Below are 18,037 nucleotides of genomic sequence, written 5' to 3' on the forward strand. Positions count from 1 at the left end.
CTTCTCGAGCTGAGCCTACGTACCGATAATTCTTATTCAAAAGTTCGTCTCTCTATCCGCTGTGGAGACTTAACAGAATTGTTTTGTTAAAGTTTATTTAATTTAGATTAGTCGTATAAATTATGTTTTAAAGTAACAGAAAGCAAATATGTAATTTAGAAAAAAAATGTTTTTATTTTTAATTTCTTAAACAGGGCGATCTAATAAGAGGTAGGTACATTTTGAAAACAATTGTTTTGAAGCATCTTGGTTTTATTAATACTTTCTTGTGATCAATTACCAATACAAGATCCATATCACTATTGATAGAAAGTCTGGAGAAAAATAAACAATTTTTTTTTTTTTAAATAAAATTATCAAACCCAATAACCTACACAAATAACATAATAAACAAACCCAATAATCTATAAAAATAACCTATACAAATAAAATAACCCAAATAAATGACTATAATCGTTCTCTGATCCCCACAATTCGCTCATACTCCCATTTATGTCTTACATGTAATTTCACATTTTCCCTTTTTGATCGATAGACACTTCACCGATCACTGATTGGATCTACCCCCCAATTCACAATTGACGTAAACCTCTCACGAATTTTATATCTATAATATGTACATACAACTAGACCAGTCCAGCGGTTGCACTAGCCCTTATCTCTTAGAGATTTTCGACGATATATAATATTGTTTGATAATAAGGCTTGATGATAATGTTCACACCTCTGTATTCATATTCCAAAGTACTTCCTTACATATTATTATGTATGTTTGGAAGATGTCCGGACGCATTTTTTGGTTGCTAAAACTTTATTTTGATAGCTCTTATTTACAGTTAAGAATACATAATTGTTTTGTATTCGACAGATTATTGAAGCAAATATATTAAGAGCCTTACTTCCAAAACGCCAAATTAGTTTTTATAAATTATAGAAATATTTGCCTGTCAAAACCTAGCGAAATTCTGTAACGGGTTGGATATTTCCGAGTCACCTTGAAACGTCAACTTTGCACGCGATCCTGATGGAAATGAGTTCATAATTACACTATAATCGGTATGCCTTTGTGGACACTGAATCATACGTATGGGCTTAACACACGAAACTGTTTTTGTTATAGAGTTACAGTTAAATTATTTTAATTATAGTCTGATGCTCGTCAAGATAACTGTATTTGGATATAACAGAACGACAGTTAAGATTTCGACCTTGTGTGTCAAGCCCGAAGACTGTTTTCACGTTGTGGTAGGCCTCTAGAGTCATACACTTAATTCATCTTTGCTAATTTAATGTTGGAGGAGGAGCTCGACTGTACTCCTGACAATGACATACGGCCCACCTGATGGTGAGTGGTTACCGTCGCCCATGGACTTCAGCAATGCCAGGGGCAGAGCCAAGGCGATGCCTACCGCTTAATACCATCTACAAGCCTCGTTTGAAGAAGGACATGTCATAGCACTCGGGAAACACCGTGGAGGGGAACTCATTCCAAAGCCGGATGGTACGTGGCAAGAAAGACCTCTGGCAACGCACTGTCGATGAACGCAGCGGTTGTAGATAATAAGGTTTAGCTCTGCTCCGATGGCGGGAGTTGCGATGGTAAAAAGGAGATGAGATCATCTCAAACAATTCGGTAACCACTAGCCATCAATAAATCATCCATTTATGGTATACAATTGAAACAATACTGAGCCTTGGCCTTGTAAAGAATGTAAAAATGATTCCACAATCACAATACCGGGCCTTGGCCTTGTAAGAATATAAAAATTATTCCACACTCATGTCTTTAAGACCTACCCTCTAAGGAAATCATGTACGTTAATAGAAAACTGTAACAGAATTGTGCCTCTCCATCTTGACATGATAAATTTCAGTACATTTATTTACAGTGAATACCACCAACATCATTTCATCAAAGTGGGACTTTCAGTATTAGTAACGTCAGTAGGTGAATTGAAAACCTAGTTAAATTTTGCAGATGATTTTGAATTTGCACCAGACAATATGTCGGAAAGTGGAAGAAACTTAGTATTTTCTTGGGACTTTCGTCGAGTCGTAGACATAAATAGTTTACAAATTTATTTATTGCCCGTGTAGGCAGACGATCATACGGTCCACCTGATGATGAGTGGTTATCGTGGCTCAAGGACATCAGCAATGCCACGGGCAGAGCCAAGCCGCTGCCTACCGTTAAATTTACGATTTAATCGCGCGTTTATTATTTTCATTAGATTATTTCCGAAGTTTCAGATACTTTACCGTTTCCATGCTCAGTCGTCTGTGAATTAAATGAAATTAAACATTTTATCTTAAACTGGTTGACCCGGCAGACTTCGTAGTGCCTCAATCGATAGCTAAAAGACCTAAACTTTTATATATCTTAAAGCAAACAAAAGGAATCCGTCCGACTGGGGACTCATTAAAGGAAAAACAAAATTGTTATTTTTATTTAATTCAAAACCAAACCACAAATAATTCAAAACCAAAATTAGCCAAATCTGTCCAGCCTTTCTCGAGTTTTAGCGAGACTAATTAACAGCAATTCATTTTCATATACTTATATATACTTTTTTTTTTTCTACCTATGCTGATAGCCTTAGGGGCTATTTCAGCGTAACCCTAACGTTTGTAGGTGAGCTCACGGGGCTCAAACCTGATGACGTTGCTAACACGAACCCTAGCAAGAGCCGTGCTTCGCAGAATCTACCACCGGATCGGAAACGCGACCCACAGAGAAGATCCGGCGAGAAACTCAGTGGGCTGTGTCTGAGAGTTAATTTACTCGTCGAGCCCTTCGTCGCAAGCGACGGGTTCGACGAGAACGGTGACCTTATATATACTAGTGACCCGCCCTCGCTTCGCTTCGGAAACTGTAATTTATTATTGATTTCTCCACTATTTAATGGATGTTATTACACATATAAACCTTCCTCTTCAATCACTCTATCCATTAAAAATAACGCATCAAAATCCGTTGCATAGTTTTAAAGATTTAACATACATAGGGATATAGGGACAGATAAAGCGACTTTGTTTTATACTATGTAGTGATAGATTTCTTGTGACTTTTTAAACCCGTACAGATAGACACGAAGCATTCACGCGTTCCGATTCGAGGTATAGAACAGTCATATCACAATTCAATTGAAGCTTCGACCTTCTTGTTCTAAGGTGGGAGTACACATCCATCCATGTCTACGGGCTTCGGTGACCAAGTGGACCGTAAAGTACAAGTAAAAAAACAATCAATGTGTATCTCTCGGATTTCAATAACGTAGAATAAACGTAATTCTAGCTTAGAATAAGAAACAGACGTTTTCTGTCACTGTTTGAGAAGGGTTTTTCACTCACAGCCTGGAAATTCAAGCAGTTTTTCGTATCGCCATCCGTCATCGGATTGAGATTACATACATAATTTATTCGCTCGTTTTTCTATTCCGTTATCCTTTTATTCTGTTAAAAGAACATATAATATAATAGTTTATTCAGTACATTCGTATAATCTATCTATCTATCTATATCTATCTATCTATACTAGTCTGGCCATAAATACTGTTACAATGAAAAATAAACAAAATATTACATTTGAATTTGGAATCTGTCATTTTTATATGATTGCTCATTGAGTTTTCTTATTTTGGCGCCAATACATTGTACAATATTTTGCGATATTAAAATGGAGTGGGGTGATAAAGAGAACCGAATCGCTGTGATTGCATTACACAAAGTAGGAATGGAGCCAAATGCAATTTTTAAAACTCTGCATACGCTTGGTATTAGTAAAATGTTTGTGTACCGGGCTATTAATAGGTGCAATGAGACTTCCTCTGCTTGTGACAGAAAAAGATCTGGCCGTCCACGTAGTGTTCGTACGAAAAAGGTGGTCAAATCAGTAAGGGAAAGAATTCGAAGAAATCCTGTTCGAAAGCAAAAGATTTTATCTCGGGAGATGAAGATAGCACCTAGAACCGTGTCGCGTATTTTAAAAGATGACTTAGGACTTGCAGCCTATAAGAGACGTACTGGCCATTTCTTAACTGATAATTTAAAAGAGAATAGGGTGATAAAATCGAAACAACTACTGAAGCGGTACGCAAAGGGAGGTCTTAGAAAAAATTGCTTACGGATGAGATTTTTTTTTTAAGCAACATTTTAACAAACAAAATGACCGTATTTATGCTCAAAGCTCTAACGAAGCTTCCCAATTAGTCGACAGAGTGCAACGTGGGCACTATCCGACTTCAGTGATGATTTGGTAGGGTATTAGCTATGAAGGAGTGACTGAGCCATACTTTTGTGAAAAAGGTATCAAAACATCGGCACAAGTGTATCAAGATACCATTCTTGAGAAGGTAATGAAGCCCCTTAACAACACCATGTTCAATAATCAAGAATGGTCCTTTCAGCAAGACTCGGTGCCAGGTCATAAAGCTCGGTCTACGCAGTCTTGGTTGGAAACGAACGTTTCGGACTTCATCAGAGCTGAAGACTGGCCGTCGTCTAGTCCCGATCTTAATCCATGCTTGCTGCTTAATCCATGCATGCTGCTCTAAGCGCCATGATAATTTGGAGTCCCTAAAACAATCCGTACGATTGGCAGTGAAAATTTTTCCCATGGAAAGAGTGCGTGCTTCTAATGATAACTAGCCTCAACGTTTAAAGGACTGTATTGCAGCCAATAGAGACCACTTCGAATAAGCTTTTTATACTTTAAATTGTTTTATATTTATGTATTAAACTAACACACAGTAAAAGTAATAAATTTTATTTGCACTAGATTTTTTTTATTTTTAATTGTAACAGTATTTATGGCCAGACTAAGTAAAATGAATTGCTGTTCGTTAGTCTCGCTAAAACACGAGAACGGCTTTTTTTTCCCGGACCGGGTGGGAACCCAGTCGGAGCTATTGAGACGGCGGGCAGGGTTTACGCAGAGCATATTACATCCATCCCGCCGTCCCCCAGACGCCGGACCGGCGGCCGCCAGCGACACGACCGCCGGATCCCTCGGTCGACGGGCCAAGAGCCCGCATTGATGGCACCGCGCTACACATTCCTCCTTAGCGGTCGGGGGAACGCGGCTTACCACGCCGCCCCACGCCTAGGCTCCTTCCCGCACAAAACGGATGGAGCCCGAAGCTCTTAGGGGGCCGGGTTACGGACGAGACCCCGGTCCCGACCCCCTGCTCGGCGGCGGCGGATTTCTGCGTAGTGAGGAGAGCTTTGCCTCACTCGCCGCGCCGCCTCCTTCTGCGAGATGGTGCACTCGCAGAAGTCGAGCATAGCCTTCCAGGACTCGTCACCGCCAAGCATCGACGCCACGATGCCAGGCAGCGACAAGTCCAGTCCTATCTTTGCGACCAGGACACGGCGCTGCACCTCCCAAGCGGGGCAGACAGCGAGCGTATGCTCCGCCGTGTCACGAGAACGGCTGGACCGATTTGGCTAATTTTGGTCTTGAATTATTTGTGGAAGTCCAGAGAAGGTTTAAAAGGTAGATAAATATGAAAATGCTCGGAATTAAATAAAAATAACAATTTTGTTTTTCCTTTAATATGTCCCCCGTCGGACGGATTCCTTTTGATTGTTTTAAGTTTATTTTATACAAAAGTTTAGGTATTTTACTTATCGATTGAGGCACTACGAAATCTGCCGTGTCAGCTAGTCGTCTATAAAATGTATTAACATTTTATCAATAATCGTATCAACGAATCGCATAGCGACGTCTTGTTCAAAGGGAAAATGTCCGGTAAATGGATACGCAGACGCGCGCCACAAACAGACTGATTAGGTAATCCGTTTTGAGAATCTCTCAAGGGAATTGGACGCCTCTACGTTATAATTGAAAACTAGGGGACTAGACTAAACTGAGGACAATGCGGTCGTGGATTCTAATAACGCTTCTAATAACAGATGGACTATAAATAGATATTTTTTTGTACTTTTTTTAATACCTACTTATTTATCATTTATTTTATATATTATCCGCCCACAATCAATCTCCACCCTCAATCTCTTACATTTGCGATGCTATTGCAAAAATGTTAACAACAGCTGCTAACTCTGACCGAGACGAGACATGATGATTATGTCATAATAATGACGATGAAAACACATTAAGATGCTCGAAATTATTATTTTTCAAAAAAAAATCGACTATACATTTGTTCTCATTTTCATGGTTATTCTACTTGAAGACTATTGGGACTATCTGTGATTAAAAACGAAGAGTCGAAATTTATATATATGTACATCCAAACCATAGAATATATAAATTCATATACGTCGAAGAAAATATAACAAAGTCGACTTAAAAGCGTGTAAATACAGGGTGGCCCATAAGTCCTTTGAAAAGTAAAATTTGAATAAAACGAACAGGGCGCGCGTGAGCGGTGCAGGGGAAGCGGGGGGAGTAACTTCGGTTTCTGGGAATTTAGTCGCGATGGAGCGTTTTACCGGAGCGGACCGTGCGTTTTGTGTGCGCGAGTTTTATAAAAACGACAATTCGGCAACCGTTGCGCGGCGTAAATTTCGAGAACACAAAGGTTTACACAACTTTGACGACACTCCAACTCTTCAAACGATTAAGAACTGGGTTGCTAAGTTCGAGGAGACCGGTTCGACGTTAGATAAACCGCGGTTGGGTCGCCCAAGGACGTCACGTACGGAACAAAACATAGACACAGTGACACAGTCTATTCGCGAAAATCCGACACAGTCAACTCGTAAGCGCGCTAGAGCATTAAACGTATCCAGGACATCGTTACAACGGATTTTGAAGAAAGATTTACATATGCACCCTTACAAAATTCAGTTGGTTCAAGAATTAAAGGAAACTGACGGTATTCAAAGACAAAATTATGCGAATGAAATGTTGAATCGGTTTACTTCCTTCAATAACATAATGTTCTCTGACGAGGCTCATTTCCATCTTAACGGGCATGTTAGTAAACAAAATTGCCGCTATTGGAGCCCCATCAATCCAAAACTTAAGCATCAGAAGCCCTTACATAGTCCGAAATTGACTGTTTGGGCCGCTATGTCAGCCCATGGTATCCTAGGGCCTTACTTCTTTGAGGATGGCAGAGGGCGCGCAGTTACTGTTACGTCGGAGCGATATGTGGCTATGATCGAAGAGTTTTTCATACCAGAATTGCAAAACTTTTCAGGCTTTAATGCCAGGACGTGGTTTCAACAGGATGGGGCCACTTCTCACACCTCTAACACTGCTATGCCCGTTATCCGTCAACTTTTTCCTGGCAAAGTTATCTCTAAGAGAGGAGACATTTCCTGGCCTCCACGTAGTCCAGATCTGACCCCGATGGATTTTTTTTTGTGGGGCTACCTTAAGGCTAAAGTATACGACACAAACCCGCGGTCAATTGAGGCCCTAAAAGAAAACATCCGCAGAGAAATGACAAGCATTTCAGCAGTGACGTGCCGCGCAGTCATCGACAATTTTAGACGTCGTTTGCAAGAGTGCCGTGATCGCAACGGATTACATTTAGGAGATGTTATTTTCAAAAAATAATTCCCGTTTTTTAAGCTTTTTATGTAAATAAAAATTTAATTCATAATGTAATTAGTTTTATTTTAATAATTTTTTTTTCATATCAAAGGACTTATGGGCCACCCTGTACTTTATCAATATATAAAGGTTTTTACAAATTTTATTGCCTGAAGCAATTCCAGTAAATGACACCTGATGATGAGTCCACTAATAAGCATCGACAAAGCCGCAAGATAATCCGGTGTTCATAATATACTTAGTGTAATTTTAAATGTTTAAATACTTATAACATCAGCAAATTGATAGCCGAGCCACTCAGACTAATTGCGAATGTTAATCTATCAAATGGGGAATTGGTAAATTGGTTAGTCTTAATCATTACGTTTGCGTTAGTTGCATTACACCAGCGTTTCCCAAAGTGGGCGATAACGCCCCCTTGTGGAGGCTGCAGGCCTAAAGAGAGGCGGTAAGACCGAGGAAAAAAATGGGGGTGTTGTGTAGAGGTTTGGAAGGCGATTTTTAATTTCATCTAGGAGGACTCTTAGACACCAACTAAGCTCTCGCTATAGTGGTTTTTGAGTAGGTGAAAAATGGGGGCGCTAAAAAATAATTTATTCTCAAAGTGGGCAGTAGACAAAATAAGTTTGGGAACCCTTGCATTACACTAAACGTACAAATAATACTCAAATTGGCTAAAGCTCACTTTGAGCGTTCGAGAGAAGTAAGAGAAAATAAACGATATAAAACGCTGAGATATGTTTATGAATATTTACAAAGGTGATTATTACAGCAGTCGCAAATTTTATATAGCATACTAAAATTTTACATAACAAAGACATAAAACAGCACTTTTTCTCCCAAATGTACCATGGAAACTTACTATTACACAACGCAAAAGCCTTACCAAAAGAGTCAAAATCGATTCTCGCTAAAATAACCCAAATAAAACTGCATTCGGTAAACGATTCACGTTTTATTCCTTAAGTCGCATTGGAATTAAATCTATAACCTAATCTAAGTCTGTAAAATAAAGTACAAAGGTACGTGACTTTAAATTTTCCACTGTATTTCAAAGAAACTTTGACATTTAAGAGAGCCAAGTAAACTTGGTAGGATATTAGATTCAACGTATCTAAATTGAGTTAGTAGACTGAGTAACCTTTCTGTAGTTAATTTAGAATTTCTTAAGACCCTAATCGAAACTTATAGTAAAACTTTAGATTCCGTAATGTCTGTACATTGAAGAAAAGTAAGCAAAAACCCAAGCAAAACTAGGTAATCACCAGTCGATATATTTTACTTTTTTTTAACTCTTTTCTAAAAATAATTTCTTATACGTATGATTCAAAACAAAAATGTAAGTCTAGTGGTAGACGGTAACATACATTTTTTTATTTTTTTTATTGCCTGTTTAGGCAGAATAGCATACGGCCTATCTGATGGTAAGTGGTTACCGTCGCCCATGGACCTCAGCAATGCCAGGGGCAGAGCCAAGTCACTGCCTATACATTCATAGATATCTATATACATAGATATGCCTTCGTACATATATAGGCGTTGCGGAAAAGTGCAGATGTTCTTAAGGTTACACGATGGAAATGCTCCGGTCAAGGCTGTAACTTCGGCGTAAATTCAAAACAGTCTTTATCAGCCTTGGCTTCGCTGCACCTTGGTTCCGCACGCGAAGGGTACGACTCATTGGAATTATTATTATCGTTGTGACTTTAGTGTGATATAACAGTTTTTCCTTGAGCTATAATTGAACTATAAATGTTGTCAATATTTCTTAAGTTTTCTTAAGTTTCGTTGTCAATATTTTTTAAGTTTTCTTAAGTTTTGTTGTCAATATTTCTTAAGTTTTGACAAATCGTATGTTTATCATGATTTTTATTTATTCGTGTGCATTAAAATAAATATTTAATTATTTATGTCGAATAAATAATATATCCATTGCTCAGTATCCCTTATAATTAAATTAGATTTTGACGTGACGTGATTTTAAGGCGCTCAACTATCTTAATTAATCAGTACATACCTATCTATCTGCTGTATCTTCCAACATCATTTTTACCAATTAAAGGTTGGAATAATTTTCAAACGTAGCAAGGATCATTGACATTTCAATAATTTGTAAATAATACAATAACAGTCTAACATGGATCGGTGTGACAAAAATGTAGATTACTATTTTTTTAATTGCATAGTAGAGCTAACTAACTCACGGCTCACCTGATGCTAAGTTACCGGAACTCATAGACATCATTACGTGATGTCAAAGTAAGAATTGCATTGGTATGTGTCTATAATATAGACTCTATATAGTATATGTAAAATCATGAAATAAATATGTTTTTGTAATATAAAAAACAGTAATTAAACTTTACAGCTTTAGACTCAAAAACCTTTTAAGCTTTATATTTCACTATACGGATGCGAGTTTAATAAATGTAATACTTGTTTTTTAGGTCGACGATCCGAATAACAGAAAAGGAATCGGGACCTTTTTGGTGCCTATGAACGGAGGTATCTGGACGATGTGCGTCTCTTTAGAAGGTAATTTTTAAATAAAAGCTTTTCGGTATGTACCTTATTCGGTTTTCGTGAATGGTATACGTAATTCAAGCTACTTTTACGCATTTATTCTCGAGTTTTTTTATTGTCACTATATTCAAATGCAAAAAAAAACATTAAAGAAACATTAAAATTTTTTTTCTTCCCAACCTACTTATTTTATTACTAACTGTACATTATTTGATTCTACTGCGTTATTTAAATTCGTATTTTTTCTTTGACCGTAAATGAATAGATGAACTCATGGCCCACCCGTTATTAAGTGGTTTTCGGAGCGCACTCAACACGTACCTTGAGGTTTGAGGTCAAAGTCTCAAATTTATTATCTAACGGTTGTCTTACTTTCGAAACAACTATCGAAATAGTCATGAGACGTAATAATTTATCCTACCTTTAGGGGATCACGTTAAGCCATTTTTCAATGCAACTAGCTATTAACTATAAGTAATACAGAAAAAACAAATGCTTTCGTTCGCCATTAGATTACTTAATCGCATTTATGATGCCGATGAGAGGAAATAGAACAGTATAATTCTTTACTAGTAGGTACTTGGTAGGACCTCTTGTGAGTCCGCGCGGGTAGGTACCACCACTATGCCTATTTCTGCCGTGAAGCAGTAATGCGTTTCGGTTTGAAGGGTGGGGCAGCCGCTGTAACTATACTTGAGACCTTAGAACTTATATCTCAAGGTGGGTGGCGCCTTTACGTTATAAATGTCTATGGGCTCCAGTAACCACTTAACATCAGGTGGGCTGTGAGCTCGTCCACCCATCTAAGTAATAAAAAAAAGGCCACCACACAGCTAAAACTCATACTTTAACACCTCAATGTGTTGCAGAGGAGGAAGCCACGATCTTGTCAAGAGTCGGCTTCCCAAAGGAACCGGTCTGCACGAATTATTTGGCCGATAGCGACTACGAAGAGCCCCGAGCGGATTGGCAGCACCGTAAGTTAACACGATTACGATATATTTCCCGTGCAATTATTGATTGTTTTTTTTTTTTTTTATTGCTTAGATGGGTGGACGAGCTCACAGCCCACCTAGTGTTAAGTGGTTACTGGAGCCCATAGACATCCACAACGTAAATGCGCCACCCACCTTGAGATATAAGTTCTAAGGTCTCAAGTAAGTTACAACGGCTGCCCCACCCTTCAAACCGAAACTCATTACTGCTTCACGGCAGAAATAGGCAGGGTGGTGGTACCCACCCGCGCGGACTCACAAGAGGTCCTACCACCAGTAAGAGACTAACTAAGATTGTTAAACTTATTGAAGTTATATACTTCTTTAGGCGCGTTATGAAAAATTGATAAGAGTGAAATTTTACGATGCGCGCGTACCGTGACACAAAATTAACAGAATGAAGTTGCCCACTAAATCGCTCATTACAATACGACCGACGTAACTTGGCGAGGCTGAATATAGCCGCAGGTGAACTTTCCGAACCGTACCGAGAATTACCGAATTTATACGATGTCAAGAAAAGGGATGTCCAATATGCGTATTTGAGGATGTTGTTTGATCGGTTTTTTTTTAAATTGATTAAAAATTAAATAAATAAAAAAGAAATAAATTTAATAAAAATAAAGTATAACTTCTTACGCGCGTACATAAGTACACGCACCCTTTTTTTTTACTTGGCACGACGGTCGACAAGGAGTGGACGTTGAGAGTCGCTTCCACCTCCGGTTTGAGCCCCGAAAGCGTACCTACACGCTAGGGCATCGCTGACATAGCCTCTCAAGGCTATCAGCATAGGTAGAAAAAAAAGAGAGTCGAAGACCGAACTTAGTGCTGTAGATTGGGTGAGGCCTATATCTAGCAATGAACAACTGTGAGCTTATTATGGTGATGACAATGATGGCAACTTATTCAAACTCTAGGAACGTTAAGACCTTTTTTTATTGCTTTGATGGATAGACGAGCCCACCTGGTGTTAAGTGGTTACCGGAGCCCATAGACATTTATAAATGCCGCCACCCACCTTGAGATATGAGTTCTAAGGTCTCAGTATAGCTACAACGGCTGCCCTACCCTTACTGCTTCACGGCTGAAATAGGTAGGGTGTTGGTACCTACCCGTGCGGACTCACGAGAGGTCCTTTTTTTTTTTTTTTTCGGGCCGGGGGCCGAACCTCCTACGAGTTCCCCGCGCGAGACTCAACGATCTGCAGGTGTTGAGAGCAGATGAGACGAGAGGTCCTACCACAAGTCAAAACCATCTATTTTAATCTTGATAATATGTATAATTTCGTGTTTGATATAAGAATCGCAATACGCTTTAGAGCATTTAATAAGTGTAATTTATAAAATAATTTACAATCTTAGAAGTAGTGTAGTTAATAATAATTAAGTATATCACAAGTGTGGACGTTAGGTAAACCATGAACTGGTGATTATTACTAATAAGAAGTCGTTGTGGCCTAAAAGATAAAACGACCCGTGTACTCGGGTCAAGCGATGCGGCTATGTCGGTGTTCAAATCCCGCATGGAGGTATAATTTTTTTGAATGAAATACCTACGTACTTAAAACAGTCTTCCAAATGATATCCGCGATGAAGGAATAACATCGTGTAATTAATAAAAATAAAAATGCCATCCGTTAGAATTTGCGTAATTACTGGTGAACTTGCTTTTGTGGGTGTATTAAGGGAGTAAGGCACCTTATTCGCACGTTTACAGGAACATTGAACTTGAAAGGTCAAGGTCATCGGTCAGTTATTCATACTCAAACATAGCATTTTAATAATTTTACATAACGAACTCTCGGTTTGTTTGCTCGTTATCTGTTTGTACGTGCACGTCTCTACAGCTGTTTTTTATATATTTACTTATGTTAAAATAATTTAAACGTTAAATTATATATCGAAAACGCTTTTCTTGTTTCAAGGAACTGCTGAGAAAATCGATAGGATATCATTTTGTAAAGGCGTGTTCCATGTAGCAAAGTAAAAAAAAAATTATAATTCAGCATACGATACTTTATTGTAATTTCATCCGAAATGTAAAGACATAAAGATCTATTTACAATAACAGCTAGGGATGGCCATTCTGCATACACGTCTGCCAAAATGCTGTTTTTAAATTTTAGCTTACCTTGATCGACGAACCATGCTTGTAGTTTCAGCGTCATTTTGCGATGTCTACCACTACTTCGATAACAACAAACCTTCCACCCCTGTTTAAGCCCCTAATTTCGATCACCCGTTCTGGTGAAGCTACAAAGGCCTACCCACCACAAGCTATACTTCCATTTTCCCAAAAAAACAAAATTCTGAGTGCCTTCCAAAACGCATCAACACTTTCCGGATAAGAGCGTATAATGTGCACCCCGCTACAACATGAATATGCTTACTCATTCCATATCCACACTGAGCTTAGGTGAACATAACGAATTTTTGTTTTAAATACGTATTTAGAGATATAACGTAATCTTTCTTTTTTTTTTTCAAAACTAACATTTGTTTTATATAATATTTTAGATACTAGATAGGTAGGTAGTACTAGATAGATACGTAGATAGCTAGATGATACCAGCTCAGGATTCACTTAGTTTCAATTACGTTAGAAAAACTTTAACCTATAAAGCTATGTCCTTCAAGTCGGGAGAAATGATTCGAATTGGTTAAAAGGTTACGTCACACCAACAATAGATTCAGAACGGCTGTCATTACAGGTATGCAAAATCTATCGATATCTTGTGCGTTGGTCTGCCTGATAGTACTGGGAAGCGCGGCGCTGGTGGGCGCTTTCGGAGTTTGCAAGCATCAGATCAGCGCTGTTCTTATAACCGGAGTTATGTATTTATTGGCCGGTAAGTACCATCTGTGGTGAGCGTAAGATAGTGTTGCTCCAATGAGAAGTACAAGAGCTCTTTCTGCTTATTCGTGATGGAGCCAAGTTAATTGAGGGATGGATTTTTTTATTGGTTGAATGGGTGGACGTGCTCACAGCCCACCTGGTGTTAAGTGATTACTGGAGCCATAGACATCTACAACGTAAATGCGCCACCCACCTTCAGATATAAGTTCTAAGGTCTCAAGTATAGTTACAACGGCTGCTCCACCCTTCAAACCGAAACGCATTACTGCTTCACGGCAGAAATAGGCAGGGTAGTGGTACCCACCCGCGCGGACTCACAAGAGGTCCTACCACCAGTAATAAACTCCAATAGAGACATTCGGGAATCAAATCATTTTGCTGCCTTAAAATGTCTATGTGTAGTTTTTCCAATATTCACTCGAATCGAGTTATCTTGTTGAGTTGAGAATTCAATTATAATTTTAAAGCTTAAAGTTTTTTAAGACACATTTTTCATTATTAAACGAAAGCTTAACAAATTAACTGTATTGATTATCTTAAGGATCAGCAGTACGATTAAAGCTATAACATTCCTTAAACTCTTAATAATAGATAAGTTACCTTGATAGTAAAGAAAATTAAAAGACTAGTTTCACTTCCAATATAGGATAGCATATTATAAATAAATTACTAATTATATTTATAAACAAGCTGTACCCGTCCGCTTCGCTGGGCATTTAAAATTAACATTATTATTTCTCACCCCCACAAAGATTCTCATCATTAACGCCCCCGCAACTGGTGTAGGGAGTACAACACTCATATAAATATTAGCCTATCCATTAAGTACATATAAATTTCTACATGGATACCAAGTTTCAAATCAATCGGATGCATGGTTCAGTAGTTATAACGGAACATCCGTAAAAACCACTGTAGTTTTGCATATTAGTATAGATGTATCCGCACTATGACAAGCAATACGATTTCTGTGAACTTATAACCATTAATATAGTCGAAATTAAGTTAAAATTACAATGCTTAACAATTAATCAATCGCTATTAATCGCTAATTTTTTTCAGGTCTATTTGCAATGTTTACGTTAATGATTATCCACTTCAAACGCGTCCAGCGGGTCTCGTCCCGGGGTAGTTCTCATGGAGACGACACGGGAGACGGAGTAGTCGGTCCGAAGACTACAGTCATTCCTCTCCTCTCCGCAAGAGAATTCTCCACGTCGTGGTCCCTCGAACTCGGCTGGGGGGGAGTTGTACTAGCGACTACAACTTCACTACTGTGGATATTACTATCGAAAATAATGAGATACAATCCCATATCGACTATGCTGTTGTAATTAGACTGTAACTCTGTAGTTATATCAACTCGTCAATATTACACAAAGAATTGCTTGTCGCTTTGGTCGTCAATTGTCACAGCCGTATCCACATTTGGTAGCGCAATGATACTCTTTCTATAAGAACGTTCCAAATTTGGATTTTTATTTTTATTTCGAAGTAGCATTCTTGTCAAAGATTATACTCAAATTTTTCTTATTTTACATATTAATATACATTTTTTCAAATCAATTAAACAACTTCACTATTGTGGATATTGCTATCGAAAATAATGAGATACAATCCCATATCGACTATGCTGTTGTAATTTAATTAGACTGTTACTCTGTAGTTATATCAACTCGTCAATATTAAACAAAAAACTGCTTGTCGCTTCGGTCTTCAATTGTCACAGCCGTTTCCACATCTGGTAGCGCAATGATACGTTACTATTTCTATAAAAATGTTCCAAATTCCAATTTTGATTTTGATTTTATTTCGGAGGAACATTCTTGTCAAAGATTAAACTCAAATTATTATTTTACGTATTAATTTTTTTTTTCAAATCAATTAATTACATCCAAATTCGTAAACGCGACTTTAAATATGATGTAAACATCTAATTAGTCAATTTTTGTCACCCGATACATATAAATTTTAGTACATATTTAAGTTGCAATTGGAACATTCTTGCCAGATTGTTGTTATCTTACACTCTAAATAGTCCGCCTTAAAGTTTAGACGAACGCACTCACACAATCATAAATAGTACTAATATAATTAATTAAAAACAGGTTACTACTCTATTTCTACGCAATTATTTAAACAGTGTTTCATTACATATACCTAACTTCACTGTAATTCCTAAAGCTGCTGGTCACATTTTTACTTTAGAAACTTGGATATCCGTTTCGTAACGGCAATGCTTTACGATTATAACGTATGTAAATTTCAGCAAGCTCTTGATCAGCATTCAAGAAACTCTTAAGTTTATATCAAGCTATTTTTGATGAGATAGAAGACGAATGTATCTTAAAAGAAATAGGAAAAACTGTTAATGAGCCAATGAATCTAAAACTGATGAGGTATCCAACAAAATTATGGAACTCTTTGAAATATTCGTTTAGTAAATTTTTTTTGTAAAAATCCTATCGAGATTTTCACGCTTTGAAATTTGATGAAGCTTTATTCAATCGCAGAGCTTTCCACCGTCCATCACCTGTTCTATATCTTTACCTACTATTCTATTCTATACAACCATATACGATGTTACTATTTAATTAAAAATATTTAAAATTTAATTAAAATCAATGTGGAAGGCAGAAGTTGTTTCAAAAACATAATAGGCATTAATATTCTAATGTAAAATACTTAAATTATCGATTTTATTTAGCTGATCGATTCGAATTTCTAGAATAATTTGTAATTTTTTTTAAACCTATATAGTTTAAAAAAAAATACAAAAAATAAGTCTTAATTATAGAAATTAAAATAGAAGTTTCCAGTTGCCTCAGTCGCATTAGTCAGGCTCTTAAAACTTGCTAATCGAAATAGTTTCGCCTCTTTGAATCAGGACTAAGCTCGCGTCATCTGCTACTCGAAATGCTAAAGTTTTGAGAGTTACGTATTGTAGTTGTGGAGCTGTTACGTAAATATTTTTCAATTTTCGCTTCATTTATTTCATGGTTCGGGAATTTGAGAATACTAAAATCATGGAGACGTCAAAACGGAGTTGAACAATACCAAATCGTTATATATATAATTTTTGCACAAAACTCAATTGTAAATACAACCAGGTAGTGTAATTGTTGAACTTAAGGGGCACTTTTGAAGTTTTCTTTTTTATATTTATGCACAATTTTATAATTAAAATTCTGAGAATGTTTGTATATTTTGATTGCAGTTCTGCTTTAAAAAATATTGTGTAATTCGCTTTAAGACATCTTTTAAAGTATGTGGTGCTGTAACTAAACAAATATTTAAGGTAATTCACTGGAATGTTGATGTTAAATTATAACGTTAGGCAAAATAATGTAAGCAACGGATACATAATATATTTCTCGTATTATTATTGTCTGACAGGTTAAACAGAGTTGACGACATACAGATGAAAACAATGAACTCATTGTCCTGTATAAGATAATAATCAAAATGTCTATACAAATTTGACATAGAAAATAGAAAAGAATTTTATTTAAAAAGTAATGTAATTTGAAAACATTATTTATATTAGTGACAATATATAGCAATAATAAATTATTCGTTTTAAAATGCCAGCATGTGTAATTTGTGCATTATTTTTAATCATATGAATCCAGAAGCTGGCAACATTTCGTTATAGTGCTGCAGTTGTAATAATTTAGAGATACATTTTATTGGTTGTGCTTTAGCTAGATATATTCCAATTCAACTATAAAATAATTTTTGATCTAAAAATAGCTATTAGGCAGATTATCAATATAGACATTTCTAAGTGAAAGTGTGTTAGCAACAACATCGAAGTATCGAAGTTAACATTTTCCTATTACTTTTAATTAATTTGTATATTATTTAAGCGTTTTGTAAACGACTCTAACGTCATTAATTTATGATTGTAAATATTTAGTATTTGAATTCAAGTGAATGTACAATTTGTTAACCTTTTATACTTAATTGCTGCATTAAATCATATTATTTTTCTCTATATGTGCGTTTTATTTTGGTTTATGCATAGATTAGTCCATAAAATTTCGTTTTGAAGTTTATAGTGAGGGATAGGTCTCAGGGTATTATTTAATAAAACTATGGGTAACTAATATCAAATGTCTAATTCTAGTTT

At 36.9% G+C, this 18,037-nt stretch overlaps 2 protein-coding genes across 2 annotated transcripts in view; one reads left to right on the forward strand and one right to left on the reverse strand.

The window, feature by feature from the left end:
* The window catches only part of LOC114240669 (uncharacterized), a 45,968-nt gene extending 28,066 nt beyond the window's left edge, over window positions 1-17,902 (forward strand). Inside the window, exons 4-7 of the mRNA XM_028171300.2 lie at window positions 9,976-10,063; window positions 10,921-11,028; window positions 13,760-13,897; window positions 14,968-17,902. Of these exons, the coding sequence (XP_028027101.1) occupies window positions 9,976-10,063; window positions 10,921-11,028; window positions 13,760-13,897; window positions 14,968-15,239 (606 nt within the window). The 3' untranslated portion in view covers window positions 15,240-17,902. The remainder of the gene's footprint in view (window positions 1-9,975; window positions 10,064-10,920; window positions 11,029-13,759; window positions 13,898-14,967) is intronic.
* The window catches only part of LOC114240653 (soluble calcium-activated nucleotidase 1), a 441,880-nt gene that overhangs the window by 415,118 nt on the left and 8,725 nt on the right, over window positions 1-18,037 (reverse strand). The gene's annotated exons all lie outside the window — the stretch shown is intronic.

Source organism: Bombyx mandarina, chromosome 17 (genome assembly GCF_030267445.1).
Source record: "Bombyx mandarina strain Sakado chromosome 17, ASM3026744v2".
NCBI classification, from domain to species: Eukaryota; Metazoa; Arthropoda; class Insecta; order Lepidoptera; family Bombycidae; genus Bombyx; species Bombyx mandarina.